At 41.9% G+C, this 18,763-nt stretch overlaps 1 protein-coding gene across 1 annotated transcript; it reads left to right on the top strand.

Annotated features, from left to right (window-relative positions):
• Window positions 1-1,436: 1,436 nt before the first annotated feature.
• cop1 (COP1 E3 ubiquitin ligase) lies at window positions 1,437-12,497 on the top strand. Its single transcript, XM_012826428.3, has 20 exons — window positions 1,437-2,149; window positions 2,860-2,919; window positions 3,088-3,185; window positions 3,581-3,645; window positions 3,771-3,890; window positions 4,026-4,094; window positions 4,217-4,276; window positions 4,667-4,758; window positions 4,915-4,972; window positions 5,127-5,241; window positions 5,981-6,116; window positions 6,667-6,810; window positions 6,904-7,012; window positions 7,593-7,674; window positions 8,320-8,436; window positions 8,552-8,669; window positions 8,762-8,886; window positions 9,354-9,514; window positions 10,647-10,691; window positions 11,037-12,497. The coding sequence occupies exons 1-20, from the start codon at window positions 1,794-1,796 to the stop codon at window positions 11,052-11,054; spliced, it is 2,148 nt and encodes a 715-aa protein (XP_012681882.1). The 5' UTR covers window positions 1,437-1,793; the 3' UTR covers window positions 11,055-12,497.
• The last annotated feature ends 6,266 nt before the right edge of the window (window positions 12,498-18,763 follow it).

Genomic DNA, 18,763 nt, shown 5'->3' with positions numbered 1-18,763 from the left:
AAACCCCAGAGGAAAAACATAATGTTTACACTGTTAATAACTGTGTTTTGCCTGTGTGACAGCTGATTTGGGTTTAAAACAGGATAATGCATAACAAAGTTGGGTTAAACCAATCTGTTTTCTTTCCTTTTTTATCTTATCAATATCTAATGTGTTCATGGTACAAATTATTTGATTATGGTTTGCAATTAAGTGCAATCCACAGTGCCTACACCCTCTATGCTTTATTCAGAAAAATTCCCATCACATTTAAATTGTTTTTTTTATGTAGCAAATGAGTTTGGCAAATGGTGAGTAATAATGGAACATTTGTACTTATTATTATTCACCTATAATCTGATAATTGTCTGTAAGTCTACTAATTAGTCTACTAATTTGTTTACTGACATTTACACATCATTCAAATAAAAGGAGAATGCTGCATCTGTCGATTCCTGAGAGACACTTGGTTAATTAAGCCATGGTTAATAAGCATCATGAAGTAACAGACGGCCATCACTTTGCCACCCTAATGTGACAAATCAGGTATGGTAATTGAATATTCATGGTTACAAGGGATAATGAATGATAGATGGGGCCTATGGATTAGAAACGGTGGGTTGATTGAGAAATTGTAACTTCACTAATGCAATAGAGGCACCTGTTAACCTTTTTGTTATAGAAGGACAAATTCTCAGTTGTTCATGGTTTAAGCTCAATTCTTGTCAGGGATATATTAAATTGTTTCTGTTGTGCATAAACATTTTAGGATAGTGTTGAGAAAACAAACTGGGAGACATGTTCTTTGAAGGTGACTGGGGAGAATAAAGGTAAAATATGTGCTGATATTGAAACAAGACCTCAAACAAAAGCGTACATTTTTAATATCCCCTAAAGGATACAATGTACAATTGTTAAGTTCAGTACAGTACAGTGCAGTTCAGTTCAATATTTGAATTCTGGATACATCTAAAAGAAAGAGGGGGGGAATTATCTTGCAGATCACCTCTTCAATAGGCAAACTCTGGTGTAGCCTATTTAGTTTCGGCTTTTTATTAAAGACTGCTAATGAGGTGTGGATGATGTTTCATCAGTGGTGAAAAGAGTGACCCACATAGTATATATATGCATTTATTCTTTTACAGATATTCATTCATTCACTCGCTCACTCTTGTATTTAGTTAGTCAGTCATTAAAAGAGGACGCAATGCCCCCTGGCGTTTGACCTTAGATCTGTAACTAAAATCAGTCTAAATAGTACGAATCTCTCCATTTAGAATGCATCCCTCAATCCCATACAAGACAGACTGATGTAGTACCATATACGATCATTGACACGTCCACTCCATAGCCCTGATATCAATCACACTTAACTTTTAAAAACAACTGCAAAACATTAAGCACTCCGCTACAACAGATGGCAGTATCGCACGTTTTTCAGGTAACAACCTTCCCCGAAGACGTAGAGGAAGTTGTCGCATGCTACTGGGCAACTGAGGATATATTAGCGTAGCTAGTTAGCTAATGCCTATGCTGTTAGATTTTGTCAACAAAACGTCACATACCTGAATGTTCTTACGATTTAACCGATGGTGGTCGGTGTTAAATGATTTGGAGTACATCGACACTTAACTAAATAATTTGTTAAACAGTTGCCACTGATACATTGATACATCGTTTTTAAATTTCTTAGCGAGTTACTTAATCTTAACGTTAGCTAGCCTGTTATCTCGGGGATCACCGCCCGGATGCTTTGAAGAATCAAGCAACGCTAGCTACGGCCTTCCAGTGGACTTCAGCAGCGGCTTTGAATAATGTCAAGTAGCCGACAGCCACAGACTGGTGGAGGGTCAGGCTCAGGGCCAGGGCCTGGGACAAGTAGCAGTATCAGCACTGCCAGTACCACCAATGCAGGCAGTGGTATGAGTAATGCTACAAATGGGAATAATTCTGGAAATGGAGTGTCCTCAAGAACTATGGGAACAGGAGGCGAAGGATTGCCCGTACCTTCACTTGTTGTCCATTCTCAAAGGGGCAACAGTTTAACACCGCTTAGTGGCAGACCTGCCTCTTCTTCTGGAGGAAGCAGCAGTAAAAAACGACATTTACAAACTCCCCTTTATAATGGCCTTATTAATTCTTATGAAGATAAGAGCAATGACTTTGTGTGGTGAGTTATGTGTTGAGTAATGTCGCCAAGCTGTTGAAAGTTATCCAAACTAATGTTAGCCAGGCTGATAGCTACATAGCTAATGTTATCTAGGTTGCAGCCGAACGGCAAAGTCTCAGTTTGAAATCCCGTTAGCTAGCCTGATGATCAGTTTTTGAAACGGAAATGTGGGAAGTTCAGGCGTCGTTGATGCATATTTTACTCTCTCTGTCTTTTAAATGCCATATAATCAGTCAAATCATAATACAAATCTGTAAGATAAGCCTAAGCGGTATTGTTAGCCAGCAACCTGAGCTATTGGCAGCTACGTAGCTTGCTATCATAGCTACACTGCAGCACGGAATAGCTACTATTAGCGATCAATAGTATATGCACATTTTGCAGACTTGGTTACGAAACTTAAAATGACCAGACTGATCAGACTTTGAGGAATATGTTGCATGACGTCCATAAGCGGTTAGAATCAGCTCTGATATTTCTCATTGCGTAGCCATCTAGCTAGGTGTGCAGCTAACCTGTAAAATGTCATTGTATTGTTTTTTTACGAGCTGTCAGGATGTTGTGTAAAGTAACACTGCCCTAGACCGATACGTCCATGATTATTCAATGACAATATCAGGGCGAGGAAATTCTATTTGAATTTGACATAAAAAAAATAGGAGTTATTTAAATAAGTAATTAATGACAATGTGTCTGTTTTGCCTTACAAGTCCCATCTGTTTTGAGATGATCGAGGAAGCACATATGACAAAGTGTGGTCACAGTTTCTGGTAGGTACTCGATGTTGTCACCCACTGTTTTGTTCTTGTTACGTCCTCTCAAATTGAAAAATTATTTTTGTGAACTTGGATGTGTCTTATTATAGTTGTGTACAGTTCCTCAAAGTACTAGTTATAGATTTGATTCATTTTTCTCCTAAATCTCCTGTACTTGTGTAGTTACAAGTGTATCCGTCAGAGCTTGGAAGACAGCAACAGGTGCCCAAAATGCAACTACATAATCGATAATGTGGATCAACTCTATCCAAACTTTCTTGGTATGTCTCAAGTGAACATGTTTTTTTGTATTAGAGAAAAAAAAATTCTATAATGTAGGCTATTATTATTCGCCTCAGTAATAATTATATCCATAACCATAGGTTGTATACCACAAGCTGTGTCTGCCTGCATTACAGCTCTTCTACAAAGGAATTTGGATTATACATTATGTTAATGTAGTCGTTGTTCTCCTTGTGTATTGAGACTGTCTTAAACTAAATTGAATGCAGGCCTAATTTTGGATTTCTAACAGATGTTTATCACACAAATAAAAATAACCATGTTGTGTTTCTAGAGGAAAGAAATGTGTTAAAAATAATTGTGACCAGTATAAACACACTTCAATGTGTTCCTGAGCAGTAATGTGTTACTTATATTATATGTTTTTGTGTAGTTAATGAGCTCATCCTGAAGCAGAAGCAACGATTTGAGGAGAAGCGACTTAAGAGAGACCATCCTGTAAGAGCTGTCCCTCCTGTAATAAGATTGTTTGTAGTTTTGGTTTTAGCTGATTCCCATTTGGGAATGCAAGATTTGTAATTCATCTCACAGCATGTACCATAACACATCTGCTCTGTCTGTAGAATGGTCATAGGTGGCCATTTTCCCAAGATGTTCTGGGCACCGATCAAGAGAGTCTGGATTTGGCGAATGTCAACTACATGCTGGAGTTGTTTCTGCAGAAGAAGAAGCAGCTGGAGGCGGTAAGTGGTGTTCCCCATTTTGGCAGTTGTCAAGTTGGAAAATGTATTTGGTTACGCACCCTTAATTCACTGACACGTTCAATCTCTGATTTGGTGACGCACCCTTAATTCACGGACACGTTCACTCTCGGTTAGGAGTCCCAAGCAGCTCAACGCCAGATCCTGATGGAATTTCTTCAGGAGGCAAGAAAGAACAAGAGAGAGGTGACTGCCTTTTTTTATAATCTCCGTCCCTTTCCACTCTGATATATTGAGTTATTTCTGTTCTTCATACCCTTTTCCAAATTAAATAAAGGAGTTTGTTGTGATGTCTGTTTGGTACTCAGCAATTAGACCAGTTACAGAAGGAGGTCAACTTTTTGGAGGAAGACATCAAACGGGTTGAGGTAAGAATTTATATGTGTATATTGTGTGTGTTGTTTTTTTTTTTTAGTTACAGCTGAACTGTAAATTATTCAACTCCCTTAACCCTCAATACATGTTTGTGATTTGCAGAGAATTTAATGTAAGTATATTAACACAACAACAGCAATATTATAATATAATATATTTCATGATTTATTAAGGTGTTTGATGATTACATATATTTGCATTACATTGTCTAGAAATCACCTTGAGGGTTTAGGGGGTTGAGAACTGTTGAGTTCAGCTGTATGCATGAACAAATAAACCTATGGTGCCTTCATGATCTACAAACCTGCTGTTGAGCGGTGATTAGTTTCATGATTTGTGTTGTCATAACTTATTTATCGCCATTGTTTCCTTCTGTTTTTAAGGAAATGAGTGGACTACATTCACCAGCAAGTGACATGGACCCCAATTTGGACAGCACAGTCCCTCAGATTGAAGCCCATTCTCCAGCACCCAGGTGAGACAGTCCTTGACGAGAGAGGCACACCCGTGCAACTAACTCTGAAGCCTGAATGTGAATGGTTGCTCAGTGGATTGCATCAAACCATGAATATCCTGCATGGGTTTTGAGATGTAAAGTGAAGTCACCCTGTGATTTTTCTTTTCTTCACAGTAGTATTATTGAGCCCACAGAGTATAGCCAACCTCCAGGATTTGGTGGAAGCTCTCAGGTAATGGCAAGCTTTTGTGCTTATTCTAAGCTTAACGTAGACTTGGGTTTCAAAGAAAAATAAATGTCATTAAGCCTAAGCTATGTTATTGAGTTTGGGGGATATGGCAGAATACTTTTATGTGAACGTAGGAGTTAAATTTCTTGTTCCATAGGGGAAACGACAAACCTGGTATAATAGTACGCTGGCGTCACGACGAAAGAGACTCACGGCTCATTTCGAAGACCTGGAGCAATGTTACTTCTCCAATAGGATGTCTCGTATAACAGGTGACTTTTGAAAATGGCTGTGAACTTGTGCTGTCCTCCTATTTTTAAGTACATTGCATCTATACAGTATACTACACCGTACTACTACTATACTACACAGTGTACTTTACTCTCAGCTGATTCCAGGGTACCCTTTGAATCTAGAAATACCAGATATCTGTAGTAATTAGTTCAGCACCAAATGGTAATTTATGAATGCTGTTACGGACAGTGTATGACGTTTAAAGAAGTACTGCACACTTTAAAGTGTTTGATGTGTTTGTGCTTAAATGTGTTTGTCACATCTGATGGGATTTAAGGGGCTGATAAATCAAACTCCTACCGAACTTAATTGGGAAGAATCTAACCCTTTTGTTTCAAACTGCTATTCTATTTTAACTGTATCAAGCAAATCATCCTTTGTCACTGCCTGTGTTTGAAGTGACTATTTAGTTATGGTCATAATTTAAGCCATTCTTTTTAGCCCAAGGCTCAGTTAAGTATAGATATAGAGGAATGGATAATCCGTGGGTTGCAATAGATTCTCACTTGTGGGTTTCTAGACATGCATCTCTTTACAAAAACTTAGTTGTGCTGTACCAGGATACAGGCTAGAAGTGAAAAGGTAGGGAAAATAATGTGCAACCTAATTTTCTTGCATCAAAAAATGTTTGGTTTAATATATCTGGAAAACGAATCTCCTGAATATCTGTTAATTTTGCACCTACTCATCAAATATTTTGTCTTATTTCCCTTGAAGATGACAGTAGGAATGTCAATCAGCTGGATGATTTCATGGAGTGTCTCTCCAAATTCACACGGTACAACTCTGTCCGGCCTCTGGCCACCCTCTCCTATGCAAGCGACCTCTACAACGGCTCCAGTATTGTCTCCAGGTACTGTCATATGAACATCTCCGCCGCCTCAGCACTGTTGTCCCTCCTTCTGGGAGGCCTCTTATTGATCGCTCAAGGTTTCTTGGGAGGGGCAGCGGAAAGTACACAATGTATATGGACTGAAATGGCTTTTGCTTGATCCTCACTAAATGATTAGCCAGACTAACGGCTGAGAGGCTTGTTGTCTTATAGTCATCCTTCAAAATGACAGACTGACTTGTGGAAAAACATAACTTTTGATTTAACACAATGACTACTTGTATTGTGCCTGCTGTAACCATCAGCTGCCCCTTCTGTCAAAATATGGCTCCAGGTGTATGAAGTTTTCAACGCCACTTATAGCCAGTAGATGGCGGTCTTGTGTAATGAAAGACTGTTCATGTGAAGGACTATCTTAATGTCAAAACCCTGCATGTTTTCAATGGATTCATCTAAAAAATTAGTTTTAAAGCTTCGTCTCCTCAAGTGCATGTACGGTAATAATGTGAGAAACTGTATGATATGGGAAATGGTGTTTTATCCACTCCCCCTCCTTCTCTTCCTTCTGCAGCATTGAATTTGACCGTGACTGTGATTACTTCGCCATCGCCGGCGTCACCAAGAAAATTAAGGTGTACGAGTACGGCACTGTGATCCAGGATGCCGTGGACATCCATTACCCTGTCAACGAGATGACATGCAACTCCAAAATAAGGTGCACTTTTCGAATCTACATTCTCTGCTTTACGCTGTGACATGCTGTGTCTATTTCTTGCTGACTCGCTGCACTGTACATTCTCCCATGCAGCTGTATCAGCTGGAGCAGTTACCACAAGAATCTGTTGGCAAGCAGTGACTACGAGGGGACGGTCATCCTCTGGGATGGCTTCACGGGCCAAAGGTCAAAGGTCTACCAGGTACGTACCCCCCCCCCAGACCAGCGGGAGGGCCTCGCACAGATGCCTTATTCATCGGGAGGGAGTTCACATAGCAGCGTTTTAAAATCCATTATGCAGGTTTTTTTCCCCCCTGCCTGTTGTGAATAATGACTCTGGCCAAGAGGGTTTCACCTCTGAGCTCTTGCTCTATCTCGTCAGTTATTTACACCTCAGGTCCTTTTGAAAAAGAGCTTTTGAAATTCCCCATGACACAAGGTTACGCAATATATGTATGTATATATATATGAGGCTGCATAGCACAAACATTTTTTAGTATACATTGACAATTTTTTTTCTCTTTTGTTTACTGACTGAAGCATGATTTTTCTTCTTCCCCCCTCCCCTTTAATGTTTATTCCATGCTGCGAGCCTGTGGTCATTTCACAAATTGGAATGCACACCAGGGAATCTTTTTTGCCTGGATAGCTAATGTCGGGGGGCCCTCAGATTGCCTTTGCTCTAAACGTGTCTGTGCATTATGTTTAAAACTCCTGAGATTGCCTGGGCCCTTCAGATGTCTGTCCGTTGTGTCTAAACTCGTTTGCCGTGCTTCCCCTAGGAGCATGAGAAGAGGTGTTGGAGTGTGGATTTCAATCTTATGGACCCTAAACTCCTGGCTTCTGGCTCAGATGATGCGAAAGGTAGGAGGAAGATAATCTTTCACTCGTCTCGTCAACACAAGGCATCATTTACCAGTAGGGGGGGGTGGGGGGAGGGAGGCTTGCATATTTGTTTTCTGCCTGAAGCATTTCAGAATTTCACAGCCTTATTGCTACCTTCCTCATCTTTAGTGCACAGCTACTTACCATGGGCTGCAATTGCAATGCCTGTCTATTTAGATAACTGTTAAGATACACATTTAAAAAAAGGAATTCTGAAAAGGAAAGGTTTTACTCAAACCACATTTCTCTGTGATGTGAACAGTTTTTATTTTCTACGCATCATCAGTGGTCATCAGGCCATGAATCTCCATAAGCGGCTGCTTTTAAAAACAGTACTCTCAAATTTGTCTCATTGACAACATCGCAACATTTTGATTACTATTATAATTTGAAAAGCTAGTTTTGTAATAGGCTCATCACGTAACATACTTGAAGGCTATATTCAGAGCACAACCATCTTTAAATGTAATGTTAAGTATGTTAATCCCTGGTATTCTGCGTTGGAACTATTGGAACTGCTTTTAAACAATCCACAGTAAGTATGTGGCAGATACAGAACAGTTATAAAAAGGGACTTTTGTGAATAAACTATTGTTAAAGGATTTTTTGTCTGTGCTCTTTTAGTGAAGTTATGGTCAACCAACCTTGACAACTCTGTGGCAAGCATCGAGGCCAAGGCAAACGTATGCTGTGTTAAGTTCAGTCCCACGTCGAGGTATCATCTTGCCTTCGGCTGCGCAGGTACTTACCGCCCCTGTCACAATGAAATACTTCACCCCCATCACAAATCTAGTCTGACGTTTACAGAATGGCTTTAAAAAGCTCCATGTAGGCTAATATGATTGTGGTCTTGCAGACCATTGCGTCCACTACTATGATCTCCGGAACACTAAGCAGCCGATCATGGTCTTCAAGGGACACAGGAAAGCTGTTTCCTATGCGAAATTTGTCAACGGGGAGGAAATCGTATCTGCGTAAGTCATACAGGCCTAAACGTTGTGTACTCTCATACCTAATTATCTTTATTCTTTGTTCGACTGAAGTAATTTTTTTTCAAATTGGACAGCTCCACGGACAGCCAGCTAAAGTTGTGGAACGTCAACAAGCCCTACTGCCTGCGCTCTTTCAAGGGCCACATCAATGAGAAGAACTTTGTGGGCCTGGCCTCCAACGGAGACTATGTAGCGTGCGGTGAGTGCGACCACACAGCTCTTCTTCTCTTCCTCGAGGGGTGGTAGTGGTTAAGCAGGGGGAGGACGAGAGAGCGGGAGAACGAGGGGGGGGTGGAGAGAGAGAGAGAGAGAGAGAAGGAGATGAACAAAAGGGTCGGCTGGCACAGGCGTCTGCGCTGCGGGGCATCTGAGACGCTGGCATCGAGCAGAGCCGCTCCTCCTTCTCGATTAGAGCGAAGCCGTGATGGGGTGTTTAGCACCGAGGTCATCCATCAGAGTCTGTCTGCTGGTGCTGCCGCGGGCCGGGAGGGAAGTGTGTGTTTATTAGACAGACGAGGGGAATATTAGTATCATATCACGGGGTGTCTTTCAAAGGAGATGGCTGGATGTAATGAGCGCAAAGTGCTGCTGACGGATGCCTGTGATAAAGCACTTCATCACTGACACTGTCTGAACACTCTTTCTCCACCCCCCACCCCCCTGCAGGAAGTGAGAACAACTCACTTTATCTCTACTACAAAGGGCTGTCCAAAACGCTGCTGACTTTCAAGTTCGACACGGTGAAGAGCGTGCTGGACAAAGACAAGAAGGAGGACGACACCAACGAGTTTGTCAGTGCAGTGTGCTGGAGAGCGCTGCCAGATGGGGTATGATGCAATAATATCACGCTGACATTATTAAATATAAAAAACCAAACTGATAATAGTAAGGAGAAGGTTAGTCTGGCAGTCAGGTAACAGGTATTCACTTAGCTAGAAAATATTTTGGACATGGCCTGACCTAACCCCGAGGTGTAGATTTATTGTGGATAGTATAATCACTTTATACTCTTTCTTTTTTTCTTTTTTTTTAAGCATTCTTCATATTTCAAAATATCTGATGAGAAAAAAAAGAAAAATATGAATGATATGTATGTATGTATGTATGTATGTATGTATGTGTGTATATATGTATATATATATATATATATATATATATACGGTATATATATAAAAGAGAGAAGAGGTCTGATGAGGGCAAGACTGCTTGGTTTGCAGATAACAGGTAGCCAGAACACACCCTGACGACTCCTGGATGGGTTTTGTGCAGAATAACTGTTGGTACCTTTTACCAATATGGATCTTTTAGCTTTGACAGTTTGATGTTGAAAACCAATGTGGTGCGGAATGCCTGCTTCTAGCCCTGTGGCTACTGGACCTCATGCAGCGGAGTGTGTATACACACACTAAAAAACAAACAAACAAACAAAAAAAACAGCCCCCAGCCTGTAACTACCCCATCAAGAGGGTTGGGGGGGTGGGGACAAAACCAGCATGCATCAATACTTCATCTGCACCGCATTCAAACTGCAAACATATGGAAATGGCCTAGACATTCCTGTTAAATTCATTGCCTTAAGTTCTCCCAGCCTTCAGATCCATTTCTATGTTACATAACTCCATACTCTTGTCATCTTCAGCCCTTGAAAATTGCTGCTTTATACGTGCATGCAGCTCTTATTCTCCTATCTCAGTTGCACATAAGTGCCAAAGAAACAAAGCGATGGCCTCGCTTGTGGCAATATCCTCGTGGTGAGCTGCTGTAGTAGACAGTGACAGAATCATTTGGTGTTCACAGATACGACCTATCTCTAGTGAAGAGCAGGTACAGTGTTTAGTTTTAGCGCTGATATTTTCCGGTACACCTTATGCTTTCCTGTATCACTGCAGAAGTTCATGCAATATGTTTGTGTCTGTAATAATCAGAACCTTTATTTCTCTCCTTTTCTTGGCTTTGCAGGAGTCTAATGTGCTGATAGCCGCCAACAGTCAAGGAACAATAAAGGTAATATCTTCCTTCTGCAAGCAATACAGGGTTCTGAGTGTATGCAAACACAGGGCTGAGAATATTTGAGCAATTGAGAAATTGTGTTCTTATATATTATCTTATATATTGCTTTTCTTTTACTCAGGGATATTTATTTATCTATTTATTAATTTGCTATTTATCATTATTTAGCTGTGGCAGTTAGTGTGCACAGCAACTTTAGTTTTTTAGCTGTCTGATGCTGCCTCGTCTGTCTCGTTGTTTTTGTGACTGACAATAAAGTACTCTGAACTTGAACTTTGAATTGAGTAATTGTGTTCTTTAACGTTGTTAATGTTTGTTTATTATTTTTTTCCTGCACAGGTACTTGAGCTTGTTTGATCGTCCAGCCGATCTAGTAGAGCCTTTGTGAAAACTCAGCATCATTCTCACATTTGGAAAACTAGAGACTGGAATGGCGTTGCGTTCGCGTGAACATAAAGCAAACACTCGGACAGGTTGTGAACGAGTAAAGATGCCGAAGAGTTTTAATTTACAACTAGAACTTCCTTTGGAGTGGACTGACTCTGACGGTAGCGATGTTGGATTTAGGCTGAAATCAAGTGAGCGCCCCTCGAGGGAATGGGAGAGGACAGAGGGGAGCATCACTGAACGCCTCTCTTTCAAAATTAGCCTTTTTAGTTGTGAAGAAAATAAAGTCCTTGCTGAGTGAAATCACAGAAATCAACCAAGGTGACTGGATGGAGACAACACTCCATCTCCGCTCCTTAAAACCTCTCAGCCGGAGTAAAGACAACCACAGCAGAACGTATCGACTATTAAGGCCAAAGCACAAGAACAGACCACAATTAAATGCTTTTCCTTGTACAGGTTATCGATCGAGCAATGTTTTTTTTTTTTTTTTTTTTTTTTGCGTGTTATCCATCTCTCTTATTGTCATGTTCGTTGTCTTTTAATATATGTCGACTACATTCTCAGATTGGAACGCTGGTCTTTGCCCTTTGTTTTCCTCTTCCGCTCTTTGCTAAGTGGGGAAAGTTTACAGTACATTCAGTATATTGTAACCCATATGTTGTATTCATATTTGCAGCAAATAAGAACGTTTTCTTTTCATGTTTGATATTCTCAGATAGCATGGCTCTCTTTGGCCATGGTGCTTGTGCAATCAAAAAGTGTTTCACTTTCAGATTCATTAGGCTTCATTGGAAAAGATGATTGGCTAATAGATAAACAGAGCTAGAAATGAATTCAGATGAAACGCAGATTTTTAACAGTCTTTCAATTTAATGTCATTGATTTTAAGAGCTTGGAAGAAGACTTCCCCTTGCATATGGGTTAATAGATATAAATAATAGAAGAAGAATTTAAGCAAGAGTTAACCCTAATCCGAGGCTTTAAATCTTTAAAAATTCTGTTAGAATCTAGTAGTGTTCCCTCCTTTTGATTTCCCAAACATCAGATTTGGAATACTTGGAAGTCTTGATGTTTTTTTCTTGACACAAGCGCAAACATATTGGAATATCAGACTTTCCACTAGGGAAACATCGAAGATTGCTGTTATGAATTCACTACATGTACTTTATGAAACTTGTTTCCCAATAACTTACATTGCAGCTGCTCTTTCATCAGTGAATCTCGGTCTAAGTATTATTTATTTTTATAATTTATAGAGCATTTTTGAGCGTGGTCCCACATCAGCCATTGGTCCTCAAACGGTGTTTGTCTTTCCGTAGGAATTCCTTTAGTGTACCAAACCTTTTCCTATTTGTGTCTTTCCATCATCCAATTTTAACTACATTGCAAATAAATAAATGATCAACTTTTCATTCAGTAGTGGTCTGCATTACTGTTTGATGTTAAAGGAAGTCTAATGGTTGCCTATTGTCCCCACCTTTCCACTATAATATTGTGTGTGAAACACAACAAATTCAATTTCTACTGACAGTGTTTGAAGCAGCACAGGGGATAAGTAGAACTTCTAAGAACTACGGTACACTAAATTCATCACACTCTTCAGCAGATGTGTAGGCTCTTATGGAAACGATCACAGTCTTGTTTTTTTTGCTCAGTTTGACAGGAGCTCTTTGTGCTCCCCCTCCTTTTTCACTCTCTCCTCTCGACTGGTGGCCCTGAGGTCTGAAGGCTCTCTCCGGGCTGCCAGGACGCCGGCGCCCCTCAGCAGGGGAGCAGTGAGAGCGGTGACTACCCCCTGGTGGAGCTCGGCCTGAAAGCGTTCATTAGCCTAGAGATGGGGAAGGGAAGCGGAGGAGACGGGCCCCCTGCTGATAAAGCACTCCTCCAGTCGCTGCGGTTCTGCCACACTGAGACGGGCGGCCACACGAACCACATCCACACCTGGCCAGTGAAGCTCTACTCTCCACATCTAATTGCCACCTTTGAAGAAAAAGAATGTTTATTTACCTTTAATTTGACAGCACTAGCATCAAATCAACACTCAGCTCTTTGTACAAGCTCACATTGAAAAGGGGCCACACCATAGCTCTGAAGGCAATTAAAAGGAGATGTCCTTTGACTCTGAATAAGCTGCCAAGTGATGCAGAAAGGTTCCCTTTATTGAAGCCATGGTATATCAATGTAAAGAGGTGAAGCTGTTTTTTTTTTATAGTGGTTTAGTTTAGCTTGACACTGATATAAATGCTTCAGTTGGCACTGTGGGATCTGGTGATTGTGGGTTAGGCTTTTACTCAGGCATTCAATGGAAGTACAGTTTTAAAAGATGCTTTCCTCTCTAGATGAAAGAAGAGAGAGTTTGTTCCAGCCAGAGTCATGAATGTTAAACAATGGTCTAATTTAAGTGCAGTCTTCCGTGAAGCTACCCCACAACACTATAAATTACTGACATAAAAATGGCTGACAAAGTCTGAGGAGAAAAGACACCATCCTGTTCCATTACCAGTTTTGTGCAACCATGTGTTGAATATAATACATCAACGTAAAAACTTCTGAGAATAAAAAGATTTACACTTGGTATATCCATTTGCTTTAGAGTGTGCAACCCTTTGCTTTGCGATTTTAAGTACAGCTGTCACCAGTATGCTGGTGGATTGTTCCTTCTGGATCCTTCCCTCGGTGGCCATAAATTACCTCACACTGCACTGCTTTCAACAGCAGAGAGTTTTTAAACATGGTGCTCTGACTTGTAATGTGCTGTCTGAAGGACCATATTTCCACACTCCCTTAAAGCTAGACTTTTTTTTAAGAATATTTAAACTAGCTGGCTTTACCTTGTGATGGTTATCTTGAAAATAGAAACTCCGTGGCAAAACAAGATGTGTCTCTGTGGCTTTCCTGGGGCCTGGTATCAGCAATAAAAAGTCCAGTTTGGTGGAAATATCTAACCGATCAGGAAGCCTCCAAAAAGATTTGTATTCCTGTGTGCCAATAACTTTAATAGTAGGCTACACCGCATATTGAAAGGATGAGGTAGAACTGACTGGGAGTGTGGTGGAGGTTGGCAAGAAATGCTAACATCTATTCCACCGGCTTTGAGCTCAATTAGATACTTGTGTGCGTCAAAATATGATCTTTCCCTGGCAAAGGTGTGAAGTTTCCCCCTCACGAATCTGGCTCTGCAGTGTCGGAGCTTGACAGTTTTCAAATGACATGGAACAGGCCAGCACTGTGAGCAGACCTACAGTTCTCCGAGTTTCACAAACACATCTTAGACATTACATTGATTCACTTAATAATTGTACGCAGAATGGTGTTTACCTGTTCCATCTCACTGAACAGTGTCTCTTTTGTAGTCTTTACTGAGCAAACAGATTCTCCCTTAGACAAGCCTCACATATATCACAAGAGACTATTTCGCGCATTAATACATCTTTTTTCACCATGACTTACAAACTGCTTTGCAATTGACACCTTTTTACATTTCGGTCTGTCGGACGCAGAGTGCACCTCATCCTGGGTCCAGCAACTAATTACTATGCCAGCACCGTTTGAGGCAATCCCTGTGATGATCGTCGCTGTGGTACAACACTTCATTTTCCCTCCGAAGGGGCCGCATCTGCAATTCACCCCAGGCCAGGCTTCTTCCTCTTCTGTTCCCCCATGCACAGAGCCTGTGGGTGGCTGAAAGTTGTCATTGTACCCCTTTTTTCCCCCTTGCCTTAACACTCCTTTCATGATTGGAAAAAAAACCCACAGCCTTTGCCTCCTACCGTCTCCTCCAAATTGGCAGGAAAAACTGCCCATTATTTCAGACCCCCCCCCCCCCCCCCCCCATCCACACACACACACACACATACATAGCCCAGCAGCACAATCCAAAAATGTGCTTTTACTGAAGCAGGAAAAGACAGCGTTTTCTGCCACAACTGGAGTTTGTACTTGAGATAAGGATGTCAATGAGGTGGCCACATCAGGTGGATGTCAACTGTGTATGCTCTTAGATACACTTGTGAAGAAAATAGCCATTTCACCTGAGTATCCAATATTATCAAATGTTTAAAAACAATACACAGTTTATGATATGGAAAGAGACTAATAGGAAGGACTACCTTTGACATTGCTTATGTGAAGCCCCTTGGAAAAATAAAATGTCCTACTCTTATCTGAATTTCCAATAATGTAATATGCTGAAAAATAACGACTGTGCCAGATCATCATTATACAGTCTCTCTCTCTGTCATTGTCCTGGATGTGCCTCACCTCTGGAAAGGGAAGAGGAAAAAACGGCTGGAGGAAGTGCTGAGTCAGACCTGAGCTATCACAAATCTAAAAATACTCTGGGCTTCCATATGCATGGGCCGCTAGATGTTAGAACCCACTTTCTCTCAGTAAGTAACCCTAAAGAAACCTGCTATGCCCATTAAAGTGTGACATTTACAAATGACGATAATGAAACCTGCTGTGCCCATTAAAGTGTGACATTTGACAACGAGAACGATGAATGCGACGATGCTTCTGCATTTGCGTTTGTGACTTCCGTCCAGCCAGTTTGGATGATGGGAGCATGTATCTACAGTTCTGATGTGTCACTGTATTAAATCTTCAGATATGGTTTGGGAATCATAATATTCTTAAGCTATCAAAGCTTAATTTGCTTGATATAAAAGACTCCTTTCAATCAGTTTGAATCCTTTGAAACAGTACGCTGACATTAAAGACACCCCGATGCATTGTACCGAACACAGAGCTGACTCCCATTTCACCCAAAAGGACTGGCGCAAAGCTGGTGCAATCTTTCCATAAGATGTAGTCACGATGCTCATTCTGTGTGTCTCAAAGCCCTGATGAGAGTGGCTGCTTGAAGAGAAGCAGCAGAGTTTCTTTGAAGTCTCTTATCATCTGTCCCTGGGCACCACAGTCATCAGCCCACTGTGGGGAGAGCACATTTTCTGACATGAGGAGGGGGATGAGTGAGAAGGAGGATCCTGGGGGGTACTAAGTCCTCAGACTGAGGAGCACCAGCCCGCACCCCAATTATCCAGCTGCCCTCAAATCACGCAAACCTGCTATGATAAAGTGACTTCTCTATGCCTCGAGTTCTAGGCAAAAGGTTTGGGAAGGATGTAGCTGTGTAAAATATGCATGATTCCTGTAACATCCTGGCTTGAAGTTAAAAAGCGTCTTCATCGTTTGACCAGATCTGTTTAGTGTTCCTGTACCTGAACATGCAGGCAACATGCTAACCACACCGAGGGCGTGGGTTTGACACCCAGAGAGCACACAATTCTGATGAAATATTTACATCTGTTCAATACTGTATCGTGTTGAATATAACCTCAGCTAACCACTAAAAATAATAATAAATAAATAGAAATCTTGATCAGTTGTTGTTGACTGATGCATTTGTCCCATTATTGGTTACTTTAGAGAAGCATCTATATGCCTATTGTATGGTCTCTGCTGGGTCTGACATCTACACCAGGTCAAGCCATCAAATTTAATGGGACGCAGGGGGGAAACTACCCAGAGCTTGCACATGTTGCCTCCCTGGTCGGCTCGCTGCCTCTGGGATGTTGTCGTGGGGTGATGGTGGAACAGCGAGAACCAGATGAGCAGAAGGCACACACAGAGATGCACACAAACACAAACACAAACACACACGCAGATAAGACAGACGCTGACATGGGGGTGGTGAGCTACAGGGCAGAGTTGTCAGCTGGGGGAGGCCCTGTTTGCACATCCCTGCTTGTCTCTGCCGCCTCCAAGCCAGAGGCACAATTACACATCGAAGAGGGGATGTGTTCCACGTATACCAGAACCACTCAGTGCCGGCATGGCGACGGATTTTTGGATTTATCTAACTTGTTTTTTTTAACCCTCCCTACTTGCTTTATGCATTTGAAGAACATACTGTCTTCCCATCACTTTTTAAGTAAAGCATTTTTAGTTGTCTTGCAAATAATTGTAATTTTAAATAAAATATATAATATAATATAATATATTTAAACATTCCCTATTTCCTGTTTCAATTAACTGTACATTGTATGCAATAATTTGATTGTTCGCCTCCCAGACCATGTTAGCTAACCCCAGGTTCCATCAAGTGGTTAGCCGTTGGTCGCCTGTCATGTTTGCCTCAACACAAATGTGTATTGATCGGTGAAGCATCCACATCAATAAATCCCTTGTGTCACGCGCCACCGAATTGACTGGACATTCCGAGACCACACAACTAGCCGTAGCTACAGGCCCATACGCTTATCCTACGGTTTTATCATGACCCAACCTCAAAGTGTGAACCAAACATGAGCAATGTCTAAAAATTCATGAATGATCCTCACAATTTTCCATTGTGATCATTATTAAAGGGTTGGTTTGTCAGGAGACCTCCTGCTGAGTGCAGTGCAATGTCTTGGTGATGGAAGCAGGATAATTGATCAATGAGAGTGTTTCTGCCAGGGCTTTGCTGCAGCCACAGCAAACCTGAAATACTTTCATGGCAAAGAAAAAGAAAAAAAACCCTTTCCTGGTTCTTCCTGTGTAGAGCACATCATCGACTGCAGCAGAGCAGGAGGAAGTGCTGAATGCACTGTCAGACCTATGGGGCACATACCTGACGCTATAGATTAGTAATGGATCAGCGTGGCTATCACTCATGGAGGACAAGAGGAGCCCCTACTCCTGCAGGCTGGCATCACAGACAAGACGAGATGAGAGAGAGAGAGAGGGGGCAGTAGAGGGAAGTCCGAGGGAAGAGGAGAGAGGAGGAGAAAGTAAGAGTGATACAGGAATGGAGGGGGTCAATGGGGAGGCAGAGGGAGAAAGAGGGAAAGTAGAGAGAGGAGAGAAAGGGAAGGAGAGAGAAGGAGAGACAGGGTCAAAGGGGGAGACAGAAAGAGACGTGGAGGAGAGATGGAGATACAGGCAGAGAGAGAGAGAGAGAGAGAGAGATGGAGAGGCAGAGGCAGAGAGAGAGCGAGAGAGAGAGAGAGAGATGGAGAGGCAGAGAGAGAGCGAGAGAGAGATGGAGACGCAGAGAGAAAGAGAGAGAGAGAGACAAAGAGAGAGAGAGAGAGGGAGAGAGAGCCTACCCAGATGGCAGCTGACTTTGGATGAAACCCGTCCCTGATCTCATGTGGACCTCCTGAAACCGCGCCAGCCGAGTCCCCATGGCCCAGCAGCTGCTTCTCACTTGACAGCCTGCCCTCTGTGAACCCGCCTCCTGCATGCCCTGGAGATCTTTGGCCTCTCATCCACAGAGCACTCTCCCGTCAGTGCCTCTCCATCTCTGTCTGTCAGAGTGACGGGCAGCCACCTGCCCAGCATTGATGAGCTCCAGCCCATAGTCAAAGGGTCAGAGAGGGCAGTTAGTGATGAGAGATCATGCCACCACCCCCGCACACATATACCTCTGCCTGCCATCCGTCAGTCAGTCTGGGTTATTATTCAAGTGGAACAGTGGATGGAGATTTACTTCCTGTAAATACACACTGGAAATCATACATCATGCTGTGACACCTATCATACTTTCAAAAGATTCTTTTTTTTTCTTTTCGCTGGAGATTTTCCAAGTGTTTTGACAACCAGCGCACAGTTTTGATGGTGCCACAGGAGTGTGCGAACAAACAGAGCTGATCTGGATAACAATGCACAACCACGAACAGAAAGATCTTACA

Source organism: Clupea harengus, chromosome 25 (assembly GCF_900700415.2).
Source record: "Clupea harengus chromosome 25, Ch_v2.0.2, whole genome shotgun sequence".
NCBI classification, from domain to species: Eukaryota; Metazoa; Chordata; class Actinopteri; order Clupeiformes; family Clupeidae; genus Clupea; species Clupea harengus.
This window is presented reverse-complemented; position numbering and strand designations above follow the sequence as displayed.